Below are 25,709 nucleotides of genomic sequence, written 5' to 3'. Positions count from 1 at the left end.
ATCTACAGCATTACTTATTCATTAACATGACTTCTCATTCATTTACAGGAAACAAAAAAAAGAACCTCAACTTTACCTTATATTGAATATTAAAACGGACATGTATCACAGGCTGATAAAACGTCTGAACTTATCTAACCGTGAGTGGTTACTGAATGTTATGGAGTGGAGTTATGTTGTTAGTTATACTGTATACTGGTGACGATATCTAGTAAATAATAACATTGTTAGTTGGGGTGGATAAAAGCTACATTTACTTCTAAAGTGTAACTGTGGTTCACAATCTTCCCAGCAGCAAGCAACATCAGTCAGTGGCAGCCAAAGCCAACAAACTAAACAGAGGATAAGACTCACGTGAGTAAAGTATAGCCTTGCCTCTATATAAGTCCATGGTAAGACTTCTTCGGGAATACATGGTGCAATTCTGGTCACCAACTTATAGAAAGGACATATAAAAGTATTCAGATTTAGCCATTTGTTTCTAATGTATGTTCATTTTAACATTTGGGCACACAATTGCAGAATTTTGTGATCTTTCATGGATTTACAGAATTAATTTTTCAGAGGTGTTATATAATAGTTTTTTGCTGTTTATTCTTTTGTATCCTGGGTTACTAGTTCCCTGATAATTAGGGTTATAGGATTATACTTCAATGTACCTAAAATATGTCAAAATAATTTTAGCTTTATTTAACATTTAATATATACTCTTGGTGCATATATTCTATGGCCTAGATTTATCTTTCTGTCCAAGACAAAATTTGGAGTGGTTTGCCCACTCCAGCCAATCACAGCTCAGCTTTCATATCTTAACTGAAGTGTGATTGGTTACTATGGGCAGATCATTCCAGAATTGGTTTTGGGCAGATTGATAAATCTGGGCCTATGTATCTACTGGTGCTCATGGTCATATTCCCTTTCTTTCATCAAAAGACACTGCAGGAATAGGAAAAAATACATTTCATTGAGAAGGAGTACTAATAAATATACAGAGGAGGCAGGATTTGAAGGAGAAGGAATGAGTTTGGAGAAGGACTGGAGAGGTAAAGAAGCTAATTGAGAGTCAAAAAGAAGAGTAAGCCGAGGAAAAGGAAATGTAAAAGAATAAAGTAAAATAGTAAAATCAGTGACTACTACCAATCAGTCATTTCCTCTTCTAATTGTGGTGAATTGTGCCCATTTGTTTGGAGCCTGCGATCGATATTATTTACATCACAGTTATTGACCAGTCTTTCACTGCTTATTATCCCCAAGAGCTCACAATTTATAGCTGATAACTATTGAGGAAAATTATCCTTCTTTTTCTCTACCTAATTGAGCCATTGACATTTTTTTTTTTGGAACACATTTCATAAGTATTACTGGTCCCTAATATTTTGTTCTATATTGAGCCCCACAGTGATTCAAATTCAATCATATATTTATATTTAAATCAATCTCATATTTAATGCAAATTATTATTGATCTTTTAATTTTTCTACCATACTGGGCATTTCTTCTCTTTTTTTTTTTTTATTCAAATATTTTTAATTTTTAAGATATACAAAGGAAAAACAAAAACAAGGATCATAGCAGTGTACAAAATGGTACAAGCAGATCAAACAGTACAAAATAAAACAGTACTACATGGCTAGCAGTGAGGGGAGTAGAAAGTATTAAGCTCCCACCCACTCCTTCAAAAGAGCTATAAGGTAACTAAGAAAAGAAACCAGAGGAGTAAACAGTAACCAATACAGCTAAGGTGAATATTGCCTCTAGGAGGGAACGAGCCTAGCAGCATCAGCCCAGTAGAGAAGATAATAATGCGCAGTAGGATATGCTATGATAGAATGCTAGGAATGGGATCATACATCGGGTGCAGAAATGGTACTTCAGGTGTTACCCATGGGAGGGCAGTATGGGCTAGATAGAAAACTCCCCCATCTCTTACAAAAGGAGGTGTATTGGGAATGAACGTAGGCATAGGACCTTTCAGAACTATAGGTAAGATTCACCCCTAGTAAACTGGGGATGTCTGAGGTCCACCATTTCCTAGTAATTAGGAGTTTAGTAGACATCAGTATGTGAGCAGCTGGTGATCGTACCCGTCTAGGTAGGCGTTCAACGTTAAGGAGCTAGAGTGCTAAACTAGGTTGTAGGGTGAAATCGTCACCTATAAGTCTGCGTAAAAGCATTTGTGTCCCATTCCATAACGGTAGAGTTTGGGGCAGCTCCACAGAGTGTGCAAGAGGGTTCCCTGCTGGCCACAGTTCCGCCAACAGAGGTCGTCCCAGTCACTGTTCATGAGGTGAAGCCTAGAAGGGGTGAAGTACCACCTAAAGAAGGACTTAACGATATCTTCCCTATGGTTAGTAGAGCGTAATAACTTGCGTGAGTTACTCAGAGCCTGGAGCCATTGGGTGGTGGTAAAGGATTCGCCAAGATCCCTCTCAAATTTTTCCATATAGGAAAGCTTGGTAGTTTCTGTACGGGCACTCAATAGATTATAAAACTGTGTAATCCCCTTATTATTAGTCGAGGGCCTTTGGAAAAAGGCCAGAATACGGGGGGATATCAGGATATTATGGGTAAAGTCTGGGGTTAAGAGACTGCGTACTTGGAGTCCATTATAAAAATCTGTATGGGGAAGCTTATACTTCTCTCTAACATGTGGAAAGTGTATGGTGTTCTGTTCATCTAGGAGGTCTCCTAGTCTAACAATACTCTTCTGCTGCCAGGAACGTAAATTCAGGTCAGGGATATAGTGAATGACATAGTCCAGTGGAACTTCTCTCAATGGGACTACTCTCTTTTGTAACAGTTTCCGTAAGAATTATGCCCATACTCCATCTGAGATGTTAATAGCCGTTAGGTGAGAGGGAGCAGGGAGGGAGGGGCTACCTGCAGCTACTAGCAAGTGGGACCTGAGGGATATTGGGTTGAAGGGAGGATTCCTCAATGCCTATCCAAAGCTTATCTACATTGCTTGTCCACCAATATTGTAGCTGATCCAGTATGCAGGCCCGGTAGTAGTCCTCTATATGAGGTAGTCCAAGTCCGCCAGCGTCCGTATGTGTCGTCATAAGTCTCCTGGCTACTCTAGGCTTTTTGCCCGCCCAAATAAAGTTGGAGATAGACCTATTTAGGGAAGTAAAAAAGGATTTAGGAATGGCTAGAGGGAGTGTCCTGAACAGATGAAGGAGTTTTGGTAGCAAGAGCATTTTGAAGGCCACCAGACGACCCAGCCAAGAGGACATCTGTTTAGGGTATGCCGTCAAGGAGGAAGATATAGAAGCGGAATGAGGCAAACTGGGCATTTCTTGTGTACACATTACTCTGCAATTCTGACATTCAGCTGCTGTATGCTACAGAAGAAGTTGTATAGTTCTTTTCTGTCTGACCACAGTGCTCTCTGCTGACACCTCTGTCCATGTCAGGATCTGTCCAGAGTAGGAGCAAATCCCCATAGCAAACCTCTCCTGCACTGGAAAGTTCCTGACATGGACAGAGGTGTCAGCAGAGAGCACTGTGGTCAGACAGAAAATAACTACTCCACTTCCTCTGAAGCATACAGCAGCAGATAAGTACTGGAGGAATTAAGATTTTTAAATAGAAGTAATTTACAAATCTGTTTAACTTTTTGGCATCAGTTGATTTGAAAACATATGGGGAGTACACCTTTTATGTCTTAACCTTGCCAACATAAGTAGAAATGTCCAAATCGGGCCCAATTAGCCATTTTCCTCCCCAGTGCCATGTAACTTGTTAGTGTTATGAGGTCTTAGTGGTGAAAATGAAGAGCAGATGTCTTAAATTTTCTGTTATTGCTCTCACACTCTCTAATACTGGTCACTGGAAGCTCAACATGGCACCTCATGGTAAAGAACTATCTGAGGATCTGAAAAAAGAATTGTTGCTCTACATAAATATGGCCTAGGCTATAAGAAGATAGCCAAGACTCTGAAACTGAGCTGCAGCATAGCGGTTTTACAGGACAGGTTCCACTCAGAATAGGCCTCACCAACGTTGACCAAAGAAGTAAAATGCACATACTCAGAGGTTGGGGGGAGGGCAGCCTGTGAGTGCTTAGACCATACACTGCAAAAAACTTGCTCTGCATGGCGTCCCAGAAGGAGCACAAAAAATGTGAACAGGCACCTAGGTAAAGTCCAGAAACAGGGAGATAGAGGGCCTCTTTCCACATAACAGACTCTTAAGGAGTAAGTCGAAAAGATATCCAGCTTCCGGTAATTAGCAGTTAAAAAGTAAAAGTTTAATTCAGTCCATTAAAAATATAACAAAAAGAAGACATGTCACTAAAAACTATAGTGAAACACTGCCTTTATCTACTGTATAACACTTATTCATGCTGATGTAACTGTGCAACAAGTGGGGCTCCTCTAAAGATGGCGCACAAGAAAGCCTGCAAAATAGTTTGCTGAAGACAAGTGGACATGGATTACTGGAACCATGTCCTGTGATCCAATGAGACCAAAATAAACTTATTAGGGGAGATTTATCAAACTGTGTGAGAGAAAAAATAGAATCAACTAATGAGCTGAGGTAAAGCGGGTGTGGCAACAACTAAGTGAGGAGTACAAAGACAAGTGAAAAGGCAATAGAAAAAAATAGAAGGCGGCACTCACACGTTTACAAAGAAAATTATGTCTTGCCTACAGTCAAGCATGATGGTAGGATGAGTGCTGCTGGCAATGGGGAGCTACAGTTCACTAAGGAAACCATGAATGCCAACATGTACTGTGACATACTAAAGCAGAGCATGATCCCCTCCTTTCAGAGACTGGAACACAGAACATTATTTTACCATGATAACAACCCCAAAACACACCTTCAAGACGACCACTGCCTTGCTTAAGAATTTGAGGGTAAAGGTGATGGACAGGCCAAGCATGTCTGCAGACTTAAACCCTATTGAGCATCTGTGGGACATCCTCAAATGGAAGATGGGAGAGCACAAGGTCTCTAACATCCACCAGCAATGTGATGTTGTCATAGAGTAGTGTAAGAAGACTCCAGTGGCAGTGAAGCTCTGATGAACTCCATACCCAAGAAGCTTAAATGGGAACTGTCAGACACAAAAACTTTTTATATGTTGTACATCTTGGCAAAACATTATCCTTTCTAATATACTTCATAAGAAAATATAATTTCCTTTTTATAGAAATCATTGCTTATAGAATCATAGCTTTGTCCAAGCTGAAGCATAGGCATAGACAAAGTCCAGTAAGTGATGGTGAGCTAGTTCTCCTCTGTGCTGTCTGATAGGACAGGAGAGATCACAGAGGAGTCCTATCAGACAGGAGAGAGCACAGAGGAGTATTATCAGACAGGAGAGAGGGCAGAGGAGTACTATCACACAGGAGAGAGCACAGAGGAGTCCTATCAGACAGGAGAGAGCACAGAGAAGTCCTATCAGACAGGAGAGAGCACAGAGGAGTACTATAACACAGGAGAGAGCACAGAGGAGTACTATCACACAGGAGAGAGCACAGAGGAGTCCTATCAGATAGGAGAGAGCATAGAGGAGTACTATCAGATAGGAGAGAGCACAGAGGAGTACTATCAGACAGGAGAGAGCACAGGGGAGTACTATCAGACAGGAGAGAGTACAGAGGAGTACTATCAGACAGGAGAGAGCACAGAGGAGTACTATCAGACAGGAGAGAGCACAGAGGAGTCTCCTATCAGACAGGAGAGAGCACAGAGGAGTCCTATCAGACAGGAGAGAGCACAGAGGAGTCCTATCAGACAAGAGGGAGCACAGAGGAGTCCTATCAGACAGGAGAGAGCACAAAGGAGTGTTATCAGACAGGAGAGAGCACAGAGGAGTGTTATCAGACAGGATATGATGGCTTATTTTTTGCGTCACTAATTCTACTTTGTAATGACATCAGTCATTTTACCCAAAAATCTACGGTGAAAAGGGAAAAAAAAATCAATGTGCGACAAAATTGATGAAAAAACAATATTTGGTAAGTTTTTGGGGCTTCCGTTTTTACGCAGTACATTTTTCAGCAAAAATTATACCTTATCTTTATTCTGTACGTCCATACGGTTAAAATGATACCCTACTTGCATAGGTTTGATTTTGTATCACTTCAGAAAAAAATCATGACTACATGCAGGAAAATGTATATGTTTAAAATGGTCATCTTCTGACTCCTATAACTTTTTTATTTTTCTGTGTTCATGGTGCTATGAGGGCTCATTTTTTGCGCCGTGATCTGAAATTTTTAGCAGTACCTTTTTTGTTCTGATCAGACTTTTTGATCACTTTTTGTGGTATAAAAAGTGATCAAAATGCGCTATTTTGGACTTTGGAATTTTTTTGCGTGTACGCCATTGAACGTGCAGTTTAAAAAGCGGTATATTTTTATAATTCGGACATTTCCGCACGTGGCGATACCACATATGTTTATTTTTATTTACACTGTGTTTTTTTTTATTCTTGGAAATGCCGGGTGATTCAAACTTTTATTAGGGGAAGGGATAATTGAAAGGGTTAATGATTTTTTTACACTTTTCTTATGCTCCTATAGGGGGCTTTAACATTGCATTAACTGATCTTTTACACTGATTGATGCATCTCCATAGGAATTGATCAATCAGTGTTTTCGGCGATTGATTGCTCAAGCCTGAATCTCAGGCTTGAAGCATTCATTCGGCGATCGGACAGCGCAGGAGAAGGTAAGAAGACCTCCTCCTGTGCTACAGCTGTTCGGGATGCCTCGGCGATCCCGAACAGCTCCCTGAGCTAGCCGGGCACTTTTACTTTCGTTCTTAGCCGCACGGCTCAGCTTTGAGCGCGCGGATAAAGGGTTAATAGCGCGCGGCACCGCGATCAGTGCCGCGCGCTATTAGAGGCGGGTCCCGGCTTCACTATGACGCCTGGCCCGCCGTGATATGATGCGGGGTCACCGTGTGACCCCCGTGTTATATCGCAGGACCGGGACCCAGGACGTACATATACGTCCTGGGTCCTTAAGAGGTTAAACACGGTTATACAGGCTGTTCTCTCTACTACTTTACATTGTAGCAGAGTGTAATTTCTGTAACCTGAAAACTCACTTATGTGAGATACTGTAGGTGTACTTGGAATTTTACAGAGCAAGAAAGTATGTGCCCTTTTCATACGAAGCAAGCCTGGCCTCAACTATATGGCCCCTTGATTACAAGCAAGATTGGCCTATACAATCAGCATAGAAATTATGCACAGGGACGGTTCTTCCTATAGGCCAAGTAGGTCATCGCATATAGCGCACTTTCGAGGGAGGCGCCCTTCTGGCGGTGTCAGCAAACTAAGGGTATGTTCACACTGAGGAATTGGCGAGGAATTCTCGCTTAAAAATTCTGCCACGGAATTTCAATTTTTTTCGCTGAATTTTGGTGAAATTGATGCAGAATGCTGCACATAAATATGTATTTTTTTTCCGCAGGACAACAACCACCAATTAGAATTTCCCCTTTTTTTTTGCAGAAATTCCATGCAAATTCCGTGTGAATTCTGTGCGGAACAGCATCAGGCTGAAAAATTTCATTAATTTCTATGGAATGAAGACGCGGATTCCGCATGAAGACACGTTCATTCTTCACACGTTGAAGGACATGTTCATTCTTCATGCGGAACGGAATTCCGCGTCGGAATTCCGTTTGCGGAAATTCCTCAGTGTGAACTGAGATGTGGAAATGCAGTTAAACACTATTGGGTTTTTCACTGCTGACTGAATAAGCGAGTGGAATTACTGGAGTAAATTTCTCTCCAATTCATCAGTGTGAACATACCCTAAAGCTTCACTCACTGAGCAATTTGCATCAGCAGCAGCAGGCCACAAATACTGCCCCCTGTGCCTGTGCCCCAGCAGACACTGTCCCCACCAGCAGCCTTCACATTGATTCTGATATTATCTGCTCTATACAGGCGCCGATGAAGCCAGTCTGCCAGACTAGAGACAGTCAGGCTCAGGCAGTGACAGACCAACACAGCATCCCCAAACCACCCACCCTCCCAGGCAGGGCCGGACTGGCCTAACGGGATACTGGGAAAATTTGCGATAGGCTGGGTGCCCTGTGGGCCGGCTGGGGCTGGAGAACAGGCTGCCTGAGTCCTGACACATATTACACATATTGCAGCAAGCACTCAGCCTGTCAGGACTCTCAGGACCTCAGCTGCAGCATCACACACAGAGCAGTCCTGAGACTGGCAGCTGCACAGTGACCGGAGGTCCGGAGGCTACAGAGTCTGCACAGGAGAAGTACAAACAGGACACTCACTGTCTCTCCTGTCTGCCTCCTCACTGCTCCTGGCTCCTCCTCCTGTCGGCATACTGGGGTCACTGGAGCTCCTCTGGGGACGATCTGCAGTACTGGGTGAGAGGAGCCTGATATTATTATTGTGTGAGGGAGGGGGCTGGGGGCCCGGGGAGTAAGTGGAGTCCTGTTATATGTATATGTGTGGGGGGGACTAGTATGTAGGGGGGGGTTGGGTTGGATAGGGGAGACCAGTTATGTGAGGAGGGTGGGGGGCTGGGGGACCTGTTATGTGGGGTGGGAGACTGGGGATTAAGTGGAGACCTGTTATATGTGTGTGTGTGTGGTGGTTGGGGGGAAGGGGTACTAGAGAGGGGAGACCTGTCGTGTGTGTGAATGTGGGGAGGGGGAGACCTGCTGTTGCTACTTTTGTGAGGCAGGGGGCACTTTGGTTCTCTTTTTTTTGTTCTCGTATTATGGAAGATATAGGGGGTCATGTAATGTATTTAGGCCATAATAGGCACTGTAATGGCGCATTTGCATGGTCGCATGTTACATATATATTTTTCACACATGTGTATTATGTTGCATGCAAAAGTCAAAGGACGGAGACAATGGGCAGAGCCAGGGGGCGGCAAAATTAACTTTCGCCTAGGGCGGCAAAGATCCTTGCATCAGCCCTGATTATGAAATACCTTATTATAGTCCCTATTTAGGCATTTATTTTATATTCGTAACCTTGTCCAGAACTAGCTCAGCCTTCATTGCTTTACCACGTACCCTAAAATTACAGCTCTTGCTCTCTATTTAGGATGCCTCCCTGGTGTATAATCTAAGTCACTCACATTTCACATCTGGTTGCTGTACTAGACTTCAACCACAGGTTACAGGATTTTGTGGCTTTATTGTGAACCGTTAATAAAAGACCATGAAAATAAAGTTTGTGATAGGTGAAACTCCTCTATGTCATCTTTTCTTCATATGTGTGTGAGCGTATGGACATCATAACTTGAGCAGGAACTGCCTCTATTAGCCAGGAGGACTACATTTTATCATGTAATGCTATAATTCTCCCGCTACAGGGAAATATGTACCCAGCTGCAATTTCCAGAGAAGCCAAACGTGTTGAGGCAACCCTTCCAATTCAGCCTTTTATGGTTTGAAGGACTACCTTCACTACAGCAAAATATTGTTTTCTCAACAAACACATTTTACGCTTTTAGGTTCAGATTAAGCAATAAGTAACATTACAAAAACAGTACGAGGGCCAGTGTCTAACCTTTAAACACTGTCTTCTTTTTCTTATGATATTTGGTAGCTAAATCATTTCAAAGTGCAGTACAAATAACTAATTGTTATAATAAGAATTTACTTTGCTTAGGAAAACAAGTCAGGCATGTATGCAGGGTTTTCTGAGTGTTTTGGGTTTGGGTAACTTCCAATTGCAATGCAACAACAAAGAGAAATTTGTTCTAGATCATCTTGGTAAAAACTGTCAAACTCGAAATATGATGAATGGTGTAGTCTATTATACTGTGGTTGAGATACCTTTGTCCAAAATGAGTGCCAACAATGCAGTAGCTCACAGCATGTATAAAGAAGACAGTAGACCTAAACTGTTTACGAAGATGTAGTGCAGGTATATAATGGCAGGTATACATTTTATACAATTTTCTAGCAAAACATATCATTGCTCATGGGTGATAAAGAGAGATGGTATCATTGCCCTAACTATGTAACAAGGGTCTACAGCCAAATCAAGTTATCATCACTTTACAAAGTATAATGCAGTATACTTTATGTCCTAAGTACAGACAAATGGATTTGACTAGTATAAAAATCTTAAAGACAACATGTCAACTATGTTTTTTTTACTGACTAGGACCTGATACTGAAACATGTACTTTTTTCTACTCCACTTTAGATTTTTTCTAATCTGTATTTTGTAGAGATCTACAGTATAGATAGGATTTACAGCAGCTACATGGACATAAGAAACAATACCCTACAGGAGACTCAATGAGTTTGATGGTAGAGTTCTCTAGACATGCTCTGTGAACTCTGCAGAGGCCATTGTACAGGGAAGGGGAGGAAGGGGACCTGTTGTAAATGGCCTCTTTTCATCCTATTCATCAATATATTGGTGTCACCTCTCACTGTAATGTCTATTATGATAACTATAATGCCCCAACGAGTGTGGACCCACTGCGTTGCCTTATCAGTTTGACTCAGGGCCAAACTAAGTGGAGTCTACGTATCCTCTAGTTTTTTATCCTTTACCTTGCTATAGGATGCTGAAACTAGACTTCTGCTGCTGGAGGATACCAGGTGGCTGGCCCAAGGTTGGTCCCAGTATAGGTAATGATTGGCCAGGCAGGCCAGATAGCTCAGATGCCAGACACCGGGGATACAGGCAGAGCTAATGCTGGTGCAACAGGTCAGCAGCCTTGTGATAGTGGGAGACACCCCCCAATCCAATTTAGTAGCAGAAAGTAGCTCTAATAGGTGGTGCTATTAGCAGCAGGAGATTCAGCCGAGCAATGGTTAAGCAGCCTCAAGGTGTAGATTTAGCAGAGCTGACAATGTTCTAGTAGTGGTAGGATGAATCCTAGATAGAGGCACAGGTTCAGTGTCAACAGTCCAGATCATGCACAGGAGAGTCAGCGAGGTACACAAGGGTCAGGCAGTTGTAATGTCAGATACAGGAAAGCAGATAGGTAACAAACACCTTCGTTATGGCTAAACCACAATATTTTTCGGAAGCACTTAAAGTTACAGACAGTGCATGCACGCTGCCCTATGTGGACAGACCAGGAAATGCAGCCACAGGGAAAGCAGCAAGAGAGAGGCCAAAGGAGAGAGTTCAAGGAGACAGCGGGTAGGTGAGGCAAAGAACATTGCCCTGGTGGCTATCAATGTTAATTTAATGATGAGACAGCTTAAGATTTTTTTCTACAGAACAAGAAGTGTCATCTTATTAATTGGCTTAGTGGCCAAAATGAAAACTGCAAGATTTTAGCATTATTTTGTAATGTAGATAAAATTATGGAAATAAAAAAACATTATCAAAAAGTATGCCTAACTATTAATTTGATTTGAACAATAGGTCATTTTTCTGATGGTACATTCCCTTCAAAATGCACAAACTGATAGCCCATTAAAGTTTTATTGCTAACAGAAATCTGTCACCAGTTAAGGGATAAGTGTCTAATTGCAGCAAGCATGACCTCTGGGACCACCTCTGGCCGAACCCTAATTACGGGAACGGGGACCTGGTGAGTTAGCACATGCACCCTTCATTCTCTGTGGAGCCAGCAGAGATAGCGTCGCACTGTACTCCATTAATCAGATTTCCTTGGGGACCCGTTCTCATGATCTCGGCTACCTCTCAGAGGTTGGACCCTTTGGTGTCAGACACTCATCCCCTATCCTTTGCATAGTGGCTATGTTTCAATTCTATGGAGTAACTTTTAAAGGGAACCAATCATCAGATTTTACCCTATATAATGCTTGGCAAAGCGTTATATAGGGTAAAATCTTTATTCTTACCATCCCCGGGGGACACTCCTGCCCCCAGGGATGGTGAAGATATGAAGTTATAAACTAGTCACCGCCACCGCCGTGGCCGTAAGTAGTCCCTTAGGCGGGGAGCTCCACTCACGTACTACTGTTCTTCAGCCGGCAGCAGCAACGCCCCCTCCGCTTGATTGATGGGTCACCTCATCGCTCTGTTCCGTCTGTTAAATGAGCAGAACAATGACGTGACCCATCAATCAAGCGGAGGGGGCATCACCGAAGAATGGGAGTAGGTGAGTGGAGCCCCCCGCCCAGGGGACAACTCACGGCCCCGGCGGTGACTAGTTTATAACTTCATATCATCACCATCCCTGGGGGCAGGAGCATCCCCCGGGAATGGTGAGGATAAAAATGTTACCCTATATATAATGCTTTGCCAACTGTTAAATAGGGTAAAATCTGATTATTGGTTCCCTTTAAGCCTGTTTTTCTATGTCACTAAATTTAGGAGAGACTTGATTCAGCAGAATAACAGCAATTACTGAGGAAAGGCAGTGCATTATACTGTAGGAGCTGTTGTATATTTGGAATAATATACTCAGAATTCACAAAGCAATAAGTGGAGCAATAAGTGGAGCAGAGATAGCAGTTGCACCCAGGCTCAGAAGAATAACCCAGTGTAACAAATGGCCCATGGTAGGTGGGCCTAGGAACTTCACATTATGCTTCAAAGTGACTGCCCGTCATTGCTCTTGACAACCTTCTTGACAGGGCCTTTGGTCTGCATAGTACAGATTTTGGCAATACTACTTTTGGAACAGTGTCTAAATAAACTCCACATAATAACAGCTGATCTTTTTCATATGTGAAGAGATTCTTACCCCAGTAAGTTTATTATTTGCAGTTGATTTATCCCTTGCCAAGTGAACTAAGGATAGGAGACAGAGTTCGGGTGTCCCTTGCTTGTCAAGAGCTGCTTCCTCATCACTATCCATGCTCCGACTCAGAAGATGCTCATTTTCTGAGGAGGCGTCATTTTCACTGGCCAAGAATGAAAAAGAGTTTTATTTGTACATTCTGCATACCACTACTATCTCCTAAAATCACTTATTGTCTTATATGTTAAAGAAACAAAAATGAGTTTGAGAACAGATAATCAGAAATGACTCTTATTATCTTATGAATGAATCCATGTCAGAAAGATAGGCATACGAATATCACATCTACTCAAAAAGATTATTGGCCATTTTATGTACTCACCTCTTTTCAGTTTTGGTCTGTGTTTCTGAAAGTTTTTCAAATTCATCTTTTTCAGCATAGATGACAACATTTTCGGCTGTAAAACATTATTCATTTTAAAGGATTGCAGCTGTTTTATTACATGTGTAGTTATTATAAGAATATAGAACTGGGTAACTCACGAACCACATGAAACATTTGGCTATAAGTACTGGCATGGTTTATGAAAGATTTCATATGCTTTGTAAGCAGTTTTCCACTGTAGCTGAGGCTTCGATGGTTTTAAATGTTTTAGTCAAATGTTTCCCTGGTATATAGAACTTGCCACTTTACACATCTGAAGAAGGTGTGTTTTATGCCCAGAAACGCATCATGTTGTATGGCCACTAATGGTTGTTATTAATAAATACTGTTTGGTGTGAAACTATATTGCAACACCATCCTGTTATTGTGCTGAGCGGTTTCCGCCCTATGAATCCAGGATTTTTTCTACATTACATTCCTGGTATCCTTGGCTTCTTCCGGTGGACCTGTGGCTCTAGATCTGGCACCCGGTATTATCGTCTTTGAGAGTGCTAAAAGCTGTTGTGTCTTCCCACCTGATGACATCTGAGAAATACTACGCAATGAGAAGCTCTGCTGTCATTTTTCACTTATAGATATTCTGCACCCACTTTATGAGGATTAACCCCAGGTTTTCAATGGGATTTAAATATGGGGAGTTTCCTGGCCATAGATACAACATTTCAACGTTTTATAAACCAAGCTGATTAGTTAAAAAAAAAAAACTGTTTATTACCAAATTGCTCCTGGATCTTCGGAAGAAGTTGTTCTTAAAGCACGTTTTGGTACCAGCCAGGACCAACAAGTGCCAGGACCATCTACGAATGAGGATTCAGATTCAGGATTGGTTGAACACCAGTGCAGAGCTTGCTCTGGAATATCAGCAGGCAGGTGTCAGTGCAACACCATGTCATAAGACTTTTGGAGACTGGCCTGGTGTCAAGAAAAAAAGCCATTTCTCTGTAATAGAAACATCAGGACAGACTGAAATTATGTGAGAAGTTCAATGAATGGACTGCAGAGGACTTGGGCAAAGTCATTTTCTCTGATGAAGCCCCCTTTAGACTGTTTGGGACATCTGGAAGAATAATTGGAGAAGAAAAGGTAAGTTCTCCCTTGATTCCTGTGTCATGCTAACAGTAAAGCATCCTGAGACCATTCATGTGTGGGGTTGCTTTTCATCCAAGGGAGTGGATTTACTCACCATTTTGCCTAAGAACACTGCCATGAATAAACACCCTCCAAAAGCAACTTCTCCCATAGATCCAGGAGCCATTTGGTAATGAAAAATGCTTTTTCCAGCAAGATGGTGCACCATTGCAAAAATAATATCTAAGTGGTTTCATTAACAAAACATTGAAATGTTTGATACATGGCCAGGAAACGAATAAGATCTCAATCCTATTGATAAATTGTAGTCAATCATCATAAAGCGGATGGACAAGCACAAATACAGAAATTGTGATATACTCCAAGCACCGATTAGGCAAGAAGGGGTTGGCATCAGTCAGGATTAAGCCCATGTTATCCGGCATACCAGGGCAATTGCAGAGTACTGTATTATGGTCAAAGAATTCATAATTTTAACATAATTTTCCTGCAATAGACTATTGTGGTGTGTAAGATATGGTCCTGTGAAATAACGAAAACATTAATGACAAAATATATCATTAAAGAGTACCTGTCACCAAATAAAACTTTTAACAAAGTGTTCCTTGAGTAATTCACGACACTTTCCCATTTACTTGCTTTTTTCATTATTAACATAAATATGTTAAAAATGTAATAGAAAAAACAGCCACTAGGTGGCTCTGTTCTGCTCCCTACCACAATTAATACAGTGAGTTTGGTCTCCTCCTGGCCTGGCAGGAGACCAAACTCGGGAAGTGTTTCTCTGCACTGAGCTTGATTGACAGCTGCACAGAGCCTTACTGAAAGCTACACAGAGCCTCATTGAAAGTTGCAAAAAGCTTCACTGAAACATGCATAGAGCCTGAGGTCTTCTATTCATCACAGCACTGCAACAATGTGAGGGCGGAAGTGGTGCCCCAGGAGGCTCCAGTGATGTCATGCCTGCTGGGAAACGTCCACTTTCTCCTGCTGGGAGATTGCACTATTTGAGGAAGAATAAAGGTAAGATACAGAGCTTTTTAAAACTCTGAAATTTTTTTAAGGGTGGGAGGAGTTTTAGGAGTAGCTAGTGAACATAGCCTGAGTTAATTTAGAAAACTTTATTTGGTGACAGGTACTTTACAAGTCAGAATATTTAAATATTACCATTTTTCATTCTTAAAATGAATGTCCACCCTTGAAGATCATTAGGTCCATAGGTCAAACACTGTATATCTATATCTACCAAGTCCAAACATTCCTTGTTTCTAATACAATGCCTATGCTGTTGACTTAGGCATCTGTGTGAAAATCCCATTGAGTGTCTTATATAGATACATAGAGAAAGTGACTACTGGTTCCTACAACAATCACTGTGGGAGTTGGGTAGACACATGGGCAAGTATTGGGACTAGAACCCCCCCCCCCCCCTGACTTCATCCCCACCATTGCCGGGCTACACATATGTACTTTGGTTTATTATTCTATGAATGTATGTTAGGATTGTCCTGACCTTAAGGAGAAATAACTGCAGGAAGAGAACAGCCATGATGCTCACTCGTTCCTCCACCCTACCCCTACTTACCCTGCTCTATTTTCACTCCTCATTACCCCCCCCCCCTTCCCCTCCGTCTTCTCCCCATCTCCTGCCCCCCCTACTCTGCTGCCACCTCATTTTCCGCTCCCCCCCTTTTTTCTAACCTTTCACCCTTTCAGTTGCTTCCCCATGATATACTGATTTCTACCTGACCTGAATGCTGAATCACAGCGCTGTTTACGTTAAATGCCTGCTGCGACAGGTTCTTGACTTGCATCTTTTGTTTCTCCATCTTGCTATATGGGTTTATAGCACTGTTTTGTTATATATGAGTATTGCTGAAAACTAATAAAAATTTTGAAAAAAAAAATAAGTATTGGGACTAGAAAGGCATTGGATTATGGAAAAGAGGCCCTTCCGGTAAGAGAAAGATGACTGTGGCTATTTAACTGAATAAATGATGAGCACAAAACTTACTGCATACTGTTTACACATTGCACTCAAATATAAAACATAGTGATTCATACATTTTTGCCATGCTAAAAAAAATACTATATTAAAATTTGTAAAAACTTTTAATAGGACCTGTCAGCTTTCTTGGGATATTTTTTATTTTTTTTAAATATTGGAATTCCCCATGAAATGACAATTCTGGAGGTTAGTACCATGTCTCTCTTAGGATATGTTCACACTGGTTAAGATGTTCGCGGAATTCTCGCTGATTAAATCCGCTCAAAATGAGCGGATTTTTCCACGAGGAATTCGCACTGAGGAAATTCCGCTAGCAGAATTCTGTCACAGAATTCCGTTCCGCATGAAGAATGAACATGTTCTTTCTTCATGCGGAATTCGGCCTGTAACTCCATAGAAATAAATGTAAAATTTTTTGGCAGTCTACCACGCTTCCGCGCGGATTTTGCGTGAAATTTGCACGGAATTCGTGCGGAATTCGCGCATTTTATTGTGTGTCCTATCCCCTTTCATTTCCGTGCGGAATTCAGCGCAAATTCTGCGTGGAAATGAAAGGGGATAGGACACACAATAAAATGCGCGAATGCCGCACAAATTCTGCGCAAACTCCGCACAAATTCCGCGCAAATTCTGCGTGGAAGCGTGGCAGACTGCCAAATATTTTTACATTTACTTCTATGGAGTTACGAGAGTTACCTTTGGCCGTTTCCCTACACACGATAACATTGTTCAACCAATGTTATTTGTAGCAGACTGTGAAGGGACACACCTTTTGTACAAGAGGAATGGTAACTCCCAGTTGTCAGTTTATTCATAAATATCATGAGGAAGAACAGGAGACAGCACATTGGAAAGTTTTTAGAAAAGGTGTTTCAGAATTGTAGAATGCAAGTATTCACTAGAAAAGACATGTCAGGAGAGAGAATAGGTCATTTTAAATGACACAGAGATATACATTTGTTTTAATCTAATACGTTTTTATATTCAGAATTGTTTATTAATAGTTCATATGCTAACCTGGCACTTCCTTCTTCTCTTCTTGTGGAATGGCTTGAGCTTCTACATTCTTTGAATGGATTGTACAGCAAGCTGATGGACAGAAAAACATCATTAAAGGACTTCAGCTATTATATTTTTTGTATACAGAGCCACATGAAGACTTGTTTTTTTGTAGGAGCAATTGTGCTTTTTACAGACACCCTTAACTTGTCCATACAATATACTGTGAAACAGAAATATTTTGTAACTTTTGAGGAAATTTACTTATATACTGTTCACATTGCAGTAAATCTGACATCTTTTATTCTGCAGGTAAATGCACATTACTGATGACAGAAAATGATTTTAATCCCCATAATCTGACCCCTATAACTTTTTTATTCTTTTTGGTCAACAGGCTATATGATAGTTTTTATGTACACTGAGATCTGTAGTTTTTAGTTTTTATTGGTACAGTTTTAGAGTCAATGGGACTTGCATTTTTTTCATTTATGCTATTCGCCATAAAATGTTTTTTTTTTTTTTTTGTAGGTTAGATTGTTAAAAAAATGGACAAAAAAATTATATTTCTGAAAACATTTTTGACTTTCATTTTACACTAGATGACTTGTATAAGCAATCATTAGCTTGCTTATACTGATGAATGCAATGCCTGAGGCAGCCTATACTAGGTAATCTGCCATGGCAACTTCAGAGGCCTTCAGAACGCCTCCGACTGCCATGCTTTTTGGTCGTCACCCTGTGATTGTGTCGCTGGATGCTAATCTGACCCCTGACAGATATGACACCGGTCAGTTCACTCTCTACACACCGTAATCACTATTGATCATGACATGTTGACGGTTAAACTGTTGGAATTGAAATAAGGTCATATTCTAACAGTTGAAGGCAGGTATCGGCTGTAAGAGACAGCCAGCACTTGCTGTATATAAAGTGGGCTCAGCTTCTGCTCTAAAAAGGTGTATTGGCAGTCAATAAGAGGTTAATTCATATGCCAGAACATGAGTATAGAATGGTATACATTTACAAAAGAAAATCGTTTGCCTCAAGAACATTTTTCATGCTACTTTTTTATCATCCTAAACATTTTGTGTTCCTTCAAAGACATTTCTCTTAGATCTATCTATCTGTCTGTCTGTCTATCTGTCTGTCTGTCTGTCTATCTATATGTGTATGTATGTTACGCCGAGCGCTCCGGGTCCCCGTTCCTCCCCGGAGCGCTCGCCTCATCCTCGTTGCTGCAGCGCCCCGGTCAGATCCACTGACCGGGTGCGCTGCGGTACCGCCTCCAGCCGGGATGCGATTCGCGATGCGGGTGGCGCCCGCTCGCGATGCGCACCCCGGCCCCCGTACCTGACTCGATCTCCGTCGGTCCTGTCCCGGCGCGCGCGGCCCCGCTCCCTAGGGCGCGCGTGCGCCGGGTCTCTGCGATTTAAAGGGCCAGTGCACCAATGATGGTGCCTGGTCCAATCTTCCCAATTACCTTGATTAGTTTCCACCTGTGCACTCCCTACTTATACCTCACTTCCCCTGCACTCCCTGGCCGGATCTTGTTGCCCTTGTGCCTAGTGAAAGCGTTCCCTTGTTTGTTCCTAGCCCGTGTTCCTGACCTCCTGCCGTTGCCCCTGACTACGATCCTTGCTGCCTGCCCCGACCTTCTGCTACGTCCGACCTTGCTTCTGTCTACTCCCTTGTACCGCGCCTATCTTCAGCAGTCAGAGAGGTTGAGCCGTTGCTAGTGGATACGACCTGGTCACTACCGCCGCAGCAAGACCATCCCGCTTTGCGGCAGGCTCTGGTGAAAACCAGTAGTGACTTAGAACCGGTCCACTAGCACGGTCCTCGCCAATCCCTCTCTGGCACAGAGGATCCACCTCCTACCAGCCGGGATCGTGACAGTAGATCCGGCCATGGATCCCGCTGAAGTTCCTCTGCCAGTTGTCGCCGACCTCCCCACACTGGTCGCCCAGCAAGCCCGACAGATTGCTCAACGAAATCACCAGCTGTCATACTTGACCACCGTGACACTGCAACTTCAGTCACAGATACAGCAGCTGCTGCCGCAGATACAGCAACTTCAGTCACAGACACAGCAGCTGCAACAACCATCTCCTCCGCCGGCTCCTGCAACTCCTCCGCAGCAACCGGCCGCTCCTAACCCCTGCTTGTCCCTGCCGGACAAATTTGATGAGGACTCTAGACTCGGCCGTGATCTCCTTTCTGGAAAGGCCTTGTCTGGGGCCACACCACTCTGGGACCGCAATGATCCTGCCACAGCCACAGTCCAGTCCTTCTTCGCTGAGGTCCGTGGTGTCTTCGAGGAGCCTGCCCGAGCTTCTTCTGCCGAGACTGCCCTGCTGAACCTGGCCCAGGGTGTTTCTTCCGTTGGCGAGTACGCCATTCAGTTCCGTGCTCTTGCTTCCGAGTTGTCCTGGAATAGTGAGGCTCTCTGCGCGACCTTTAAAAAAGGCCTATCCAGCAACATTAAAGATGTTCTGGCCGCACGAGAAACTCCTGCTAACCTACATGAACTCATTCATCTTGCCACTCGCATTGACATGCGTTTTTCCGGATGGCGTCTGGAGCTCCGCCTGGATATGGACTTTGTTCGCACGAGGCGTTTTTTCTCCCCGGCTCCTCTCTCCTCTGGTCCTCTGCAAACCGTTCCTGTGCCTCCCGCCGTGGAGGCTATGCAAGTTGACCGGTCTCGCTTGACACCTCAAGAGAGGACACGACGCCGCATGGAGAATCTTTGCCTGTACTATGCCGGTACCGAACACTTCCTGAAGGATTGTCCTATCCGTCCTCCTCGCCTGGAAAGACGTACGCTGACTCCGCACAAAAGTGACACAGTTCTTGATGTCAACTCTGCTTCTCCACGCCTTACTGTGCCTGTGCGGATATCTGCCTCTACCTTCTCCTTCTCTACTATGGCCTTCTTGGATTCCGGATCTGCAGGAAATTTTTTTTTGGCCTCTCTTATCAACAGGTTCAACGTCCCTGTGACCAGTCTCGCCAGACCCCTCTACATCAATTGTGTTAACAATGAAAGATTGGACTGTGCCGTGCGTTACCGCACGGAACCCCTCCTAGTGTGCCTCGGACCTCATCACGGAAAAATTTAGTTTTTGGTCCTCAGGTTCTTTGGCCCCAAGAAGAGGGGGAGACCCAAGGGGGGGGGTACTGTTACGCCGAGCGCTCCGGGTCCCCGTTCCTCCCCGGAGCGCTCGCCTCATCCTCGTTGCTGCAGCGCCCCGGTCAGATCCACTGACCGGGTGCGCTGCGGTACCGCCTCCAGCCGGGATGCGATTCGCGATGCGGGTGGCGCCCGCTCGCGATGCGCACCCCGGCCCCCGTACCTGACTCGATCTCCGTCGGTCCTGTCCCGGCGCGCGCGGCCCCGCTCCCTAGGGCGCGCGCACGCCGGGTCTCTGCGATTTAAAGGGCCAGTGCACCAATGATGGTGCCTGGTCCAATCTTCCCAATTACCTTGATTAGTTTCCACCTGTGCACTCCCTACTTATACCTCACTTCCCCTGCACTCCCTGGCCGGATCTTGTTGCCCTTGTGCCTAGTGAAAGCGTTCCCTTGTTTGTTCCTAGCCCGTGTTCCTGACCTCCTGCCGTTGCCCCTGACTACGATCCTTGCTGCCTGCCCCGACCTTCTGCTACGTCCGACCTTGCTTCTGTCTACTCCCTTGTACCGCGCCTATCTTCAGCAGTCAGAGAGGTTGAGCCGTTGCTAGTGGATACGACCTGGTCACTACCGCCGCAGCAAGACCATCCCGCTTTGCGGCGGGCTCTGGTGAAAACCAGTAGTGACTTAGAACCGGTCCACTAGCACGGTCCTCGCCAATCCCTCTCTGGCACAGAGGATCCACCTCCTACCAGCCGGGATCGTGACAATGTATTTGTAGAAATGTGTCCTCCCTCACATAGTGCACTAACCTACAAACATCTATTAATACGCATAACTAGTGCCACATAGGCTTTAAGGTTTTGTACAACTAAATTGGCAAGTAATAGTATCCAACAATTACAGATACTCCTCCATAGGGCTGTGTTCACACATTGTGGTACTGCAACTAATCATAATGTGTGTTTTTGCCACGAATGGGCAAAATCACAGGAAAAAATAGCAATTTCTGTAATCATGGCCATTCACAGCAAAAACACATGCTATAATTAGTTGCGGTACCACAACGTGTGAACACAACCTAGGTCTTGTTCTCCAGTTTCATTTCTTTTTACATCAGATATTTCCATTACCTCGAGCTGAAGGCTTGGTCTTGACAATGTAGAACATGATGATGAGCACAATAGCAATGGCCATGATGAATATTGTCGACATTGCAATAATAAGAGCAGTGGCCAAATGTCCTTGCCCTGGCACATCCACTAAAAATAAATACATAAAAATATTTCTTTTACATGGTAGAGGGGATATATCTTTGAAATGTGTTCTGTGTTAAACCATGAGGATTTAAATCAAATTCACCACTACTCTCAAGGTTGATGTATGTGATGAACCTTATGCGATTTGTTTGTTCTATTACTATAAACAGTATTTTATTATAGGAAGGTATCCAAATGTCAAATCTAAGACATCTAAGCCTTCAGAAGTTATATGCCATAAGAAAGTAAAGTCTCTAAATGCACATTATTTATAACTCTTCAAATGTAATATCTGCTAAATGCCTCATAAATAGTTTGCAGTTTGACTTAGCAAGTACTGACTATGGCTAAACTTCTGCTTAGAGGAACAATGCAGACAGGACTGGTTCCTGAAATTCTTAAAAAAAGAACCTATAAAGGAGCAGATAATAAGAAACAGACTGCATGCATGTGTTCTTAATACATTCTCATATGAAAACAGAGTATTGTCTATCTAAACACCTGAATCACTATCAATGTATATAGACTATAGAGTCTGTGATGATGACGCCTTCAGACATCTCCAATCAAACCTCTCACTGCAACAAATTTCCTTTGATTGAAAAATATTATTTTTTACTGTTTATACTCTATTTACTGGTATGGTACAGTATGGTGTTATACTGTATATGAAATACACATCCTTGCTTGCCAGACCTTCTGCATGGGCTTATCTCCAATGGGAGCAAGAGGATTGGGCATATGGAAATTTGGTAGATATTAGGGACAACTAGGAGCGCCCTATACATCAGAATCTGGTGGAGTCAGAAAGTTTGAAGTCAACAATTTCCAGACTGTGGGTGTGTTTGTTCCTATTTTTATATCTTACCTTTTTGGGCATGCTGGAAAGGAGAGGTAGTGCTGGAGCCCATAACTCTTGTTGAACTTCCGGGTACATAGTGTGGAGTCCCAATACCTGGAAAAAGGAAAAAAAATCGGTTTTATATATTCTGTCTTCTCATAAATACACATAAACTCTTTACCCCTTCTTAAACCTAAATAGGCACTTTCAGAATCAGCCGAATCATAGGCTGGGACAAAGTTCTGTCTATCTGACTGAAAACAGAGAGGAGGACGTTTCAGAGCAGCCTGCAGTAATTGGATAAAGAGACCCAATACTCAGGGAGGAAGTGAATGCATGGTGAGTGAGGGTAGGCTCAGTGCTTGCCTCAGACATGCACTTTCTTATTCAGAATAAGTGAGCAGCAGAATGGAAGGATTTGTGAGCCAAATACAGAAGCTAGACACATAAAAAGACATCTAAAGAACCTGTGAGACCTAGTGAATAACATAAATAGGCATTTCTTTTCTGTGATATGACAGGTACACTTTCAAGATAATATATCAAATATGTATACAATGCAATAAGTCAGTATAAGCTCATTTTTCATATGTGCAGAACAGTGTGAGCTCTTTATTGAGACACAAAGTGATCTACAGCTACAAAATAGACCATAGAGTAAAATGCTCAATTTTCCAATTTAAATGTATTTCAAAGTCAACAACAGCTAGAACGTAATTCATAAGTAAGATGATCCTATATTGCTAAATCTTTTATTTCCTAAACAGTGGTGAATTCTCTCCGTGCATCACAGTAGATCTTGGAGAATAACCAAGATAAGCACAAAACTTATTATTGTCTTTCTCCAGAAATGTGTCATTACGATTTGTCATCCACATAAAGGGTAATAATAAAACAATGAAGTGCAGACACAGCATTCCGCACACCTATAAAATCACATGAAAGCCTCTAAATTGTTAAAACCAAATGTGTAACAACAATTAGCACTCTTCATTGGTTGGCAAGATGGCCTACACCATAGCCATAAACCTAGGTAATGCAAACAAGGGGCAACAAATCATTTTAGTATACGCTTAAAGGCTATCAATAATTTAATAAAATACTTTTGACATGTTGAAGGGACATGTCAGAAATATAGATTTGTGGGGGAACCCCCACAATTTATAAAATGAAGAGTCAAAAACGCTAAGCTTGTCTATGCTATGCTTGCTATGGCCCTTTGCTTCTGATTGACTTGCTCTGCTGTCCTCAGAGAAATAGAAATGCTGTACCCCATTTGGCTCTCAGTGGGCTGAGCAGAAGTGATCAAAAATAAGGGGTCAATGTGTTCAGCTGAATCTCTTCCCCTTATTTTTAGTGATCAGTGGGGGTTTCAGCACCCAGACCCCTACAGATCACAGCTTCTGATGAGTGTATTTGTTTCTGTTATAAACAGAATATATGATGCAAGTGTTAACAAATCTGACTCAATTTTTTTATTATTACTTATATAAAGAGCTGTTTCTATATAGAGACTGGCATCAGAGGGTGGGATTAGATTGGCAAAAACTGAAGTGAACTAAAATATGGACTCACACACTAGTTCATACACTAATTTTAATTGAACTTCTTTACTTTAAGATTATTGACATACATTTGTATTCATGCCAAAGCATTTTCTGTCCCCCTGAGCTCGCCTCCCATTTTGTTACTCATTTTGACTTGCTTTTGGTCATTGTCTTGCTGTATTTACACTCTTTAGCTTTGCTTAGTTGTACAGTGTAGAATTCAGGGTTCTCCAATAATGATAAACTATTCAGATCCTGAGGATGTCTTGTGACTTCCTGGATTAGTTTTGCCCTTGGAGTAATATTGGCAAGCATTCATCACTATTGGAAATCTTCTGTTTGGAGTTACGCTATTGTTGATAAACTTTTCCAGACAAATATATTTTAACAACTTTTTTCCATTTTTTTATTTTATGTAGTGTTCATGTAAAAACCTTGCATGGGTTGCTTAGCTCTCATGGTAAGGTTCCATACATGTTTTAGTTTCAAGTTGGATTGAAAAGATCAACAAAAAATTATAGGAAAAATTATAAACAATTTTCACAAATCACATTTAACAAATTTAATGGAGGATTTACTTTCTGATATGAGTGTTAAATCATTTTAAAACTGCTGCCCTTGCTGTTGTTCCCTTTATCCAATATTCTGATTTGTGTAATGGGCAGAAACCATTCACTGGAAGCTAGATGCAAAGTAAATGTCAAAACCGGCCTCTAACGTATCCCCTCCAGACCCGACACCGCATCTCATTCATTAGAATTAGCTGACCGGAGTCAGATAGTGACTCTGGTCAGCTCATATTTGCAACGTACCCGGTTTTGTAGCCGGACTGAAAACCACGGTATGCCGCGTTTTTCAGTCCAGCAACAAGTCACTGAGTCAAACAGTAACTCCGGTTGGCTAATTTCTGCCCTTTATCCGGTTTTGTGACCGGACCTAAAACTATAGTATACTACGGTTTTAGGTCCGGTCAGGAAACCGCATGCGGGTCAAAAATGAGCCGACCGGAGTCACCATTTGACTCCGGTCGGCTCATTAAAGTAAATGGATTTCAGCGCCGGGCCGGCTGGGGTATGGGAGCGGCCGGTTTTCCCCTCCCCCAGCCGGATCCGGCAACCGTAGACTGAAAACGAGGTGTGAATGCAGCCTGAGGTGTAAAAATGAGCTGACCGAAGTCCCTATCGGACTCCGGTCAGCTAATTCAAATGAATGAGATGCAGTGCCGGGTCTGGCGGGGATACGGTAGAGGCCGGTTTTGACATCTCCCAGCCAGAGCTGCAGACCGTATGAAGAAAATGTGGTGTGAATGATCCTTAATAAAGAGGACACCTGGAGATGAAAGTAGACATAAAAATGAAGTCCAATTTCAGATATCTAGATATTCGCTGGGAGATCAACAATCTTCACCAACAAGCTATGCTTCTGTCAGCAAGAAACTGTCTATAGCAATTGTACTGTAATAAAAAGGAAATCTCTCTAGAAAGTAAGTGAAAAACCCATCAATTTTAAGCAGACATGGGTTTAACATTGCTGATAGTTCATATGAAAGCTATATTGTGTTAGGCAGGTGCTATACAATCTGTGATCATGCTGTTGATGAGATCAGCGGGAAGACCGAGTCATCAGAACTGATAGTGTAATGTAATGTATGTTTGATCTCAGCTGGAACACTGGGACAGCCTGTTAAAAGTAATAGCAAGTCAAAGCATGCTGGTAATACGAGAATCAGACAAAACATCAATTCA

General features: G+C 42.6%; 1 protein-coding gene across 4 annotated transcripts in view; it reads right to left on the bottom strand.

Moving 5' to 3' along the window:
- The window catches only part of EDAR (ectodysplasin A receptor), a 151,788-nt gene that overhangs the window by 19,924 nt on the left and 106,155 nt on the right, over positions 1-25,709 (bottom strand). For 3 of the 4 annotated variants that reach the window (XM_056556018.1, XM_056556019.1, XM_056556021.1), the window contains exons 6-11: positions 22,445-22,531; positions 21,451-21,579; positions 17,201-17,272; positions 13,024-13,099; positions 12,645-12,804; positions 355-435 (exon numbers count right to left, since the gene is read on the bottom strand). In XM_056556018.1, the coding sequence (XP_056411993.1) occupies positions 355-435; positions 12,645-12,804; positions 13,024-13,099; positions 17,201-17,272; positions 21,451-21,579; positions 22,445-22,531 (605 nt within the window). The remainder of the gene's footprint in view (positions 1-354; positions 436-12,644; positions 12,805-13,023; positions 13,100-17,200; positions 17,273-21,450; positions 21,580-22,444; positions 22,532-25,709) is intronic. The other variant, XM_056556020.1, reaches the window with a different exon arrangement.

Source organism: Hyla sarda, chromosome 2 (assembly GCF_029499605.1).
Source record: "Hyla sarda isolate aHylSar1 chromosome 2, aHylSar1.hap1, whole genome shotgun sequence".
Taxonomy (NCBI): Eukaryota; Metazoa; Chordata; class Amphibia; order Anura; family Hylidae; genus Hyla; species Hyla sarda.
Note: the sequence above shows the minus strand (reverse complement) of the source record. Positions and strands in the feature narration are given on the sequence as shown.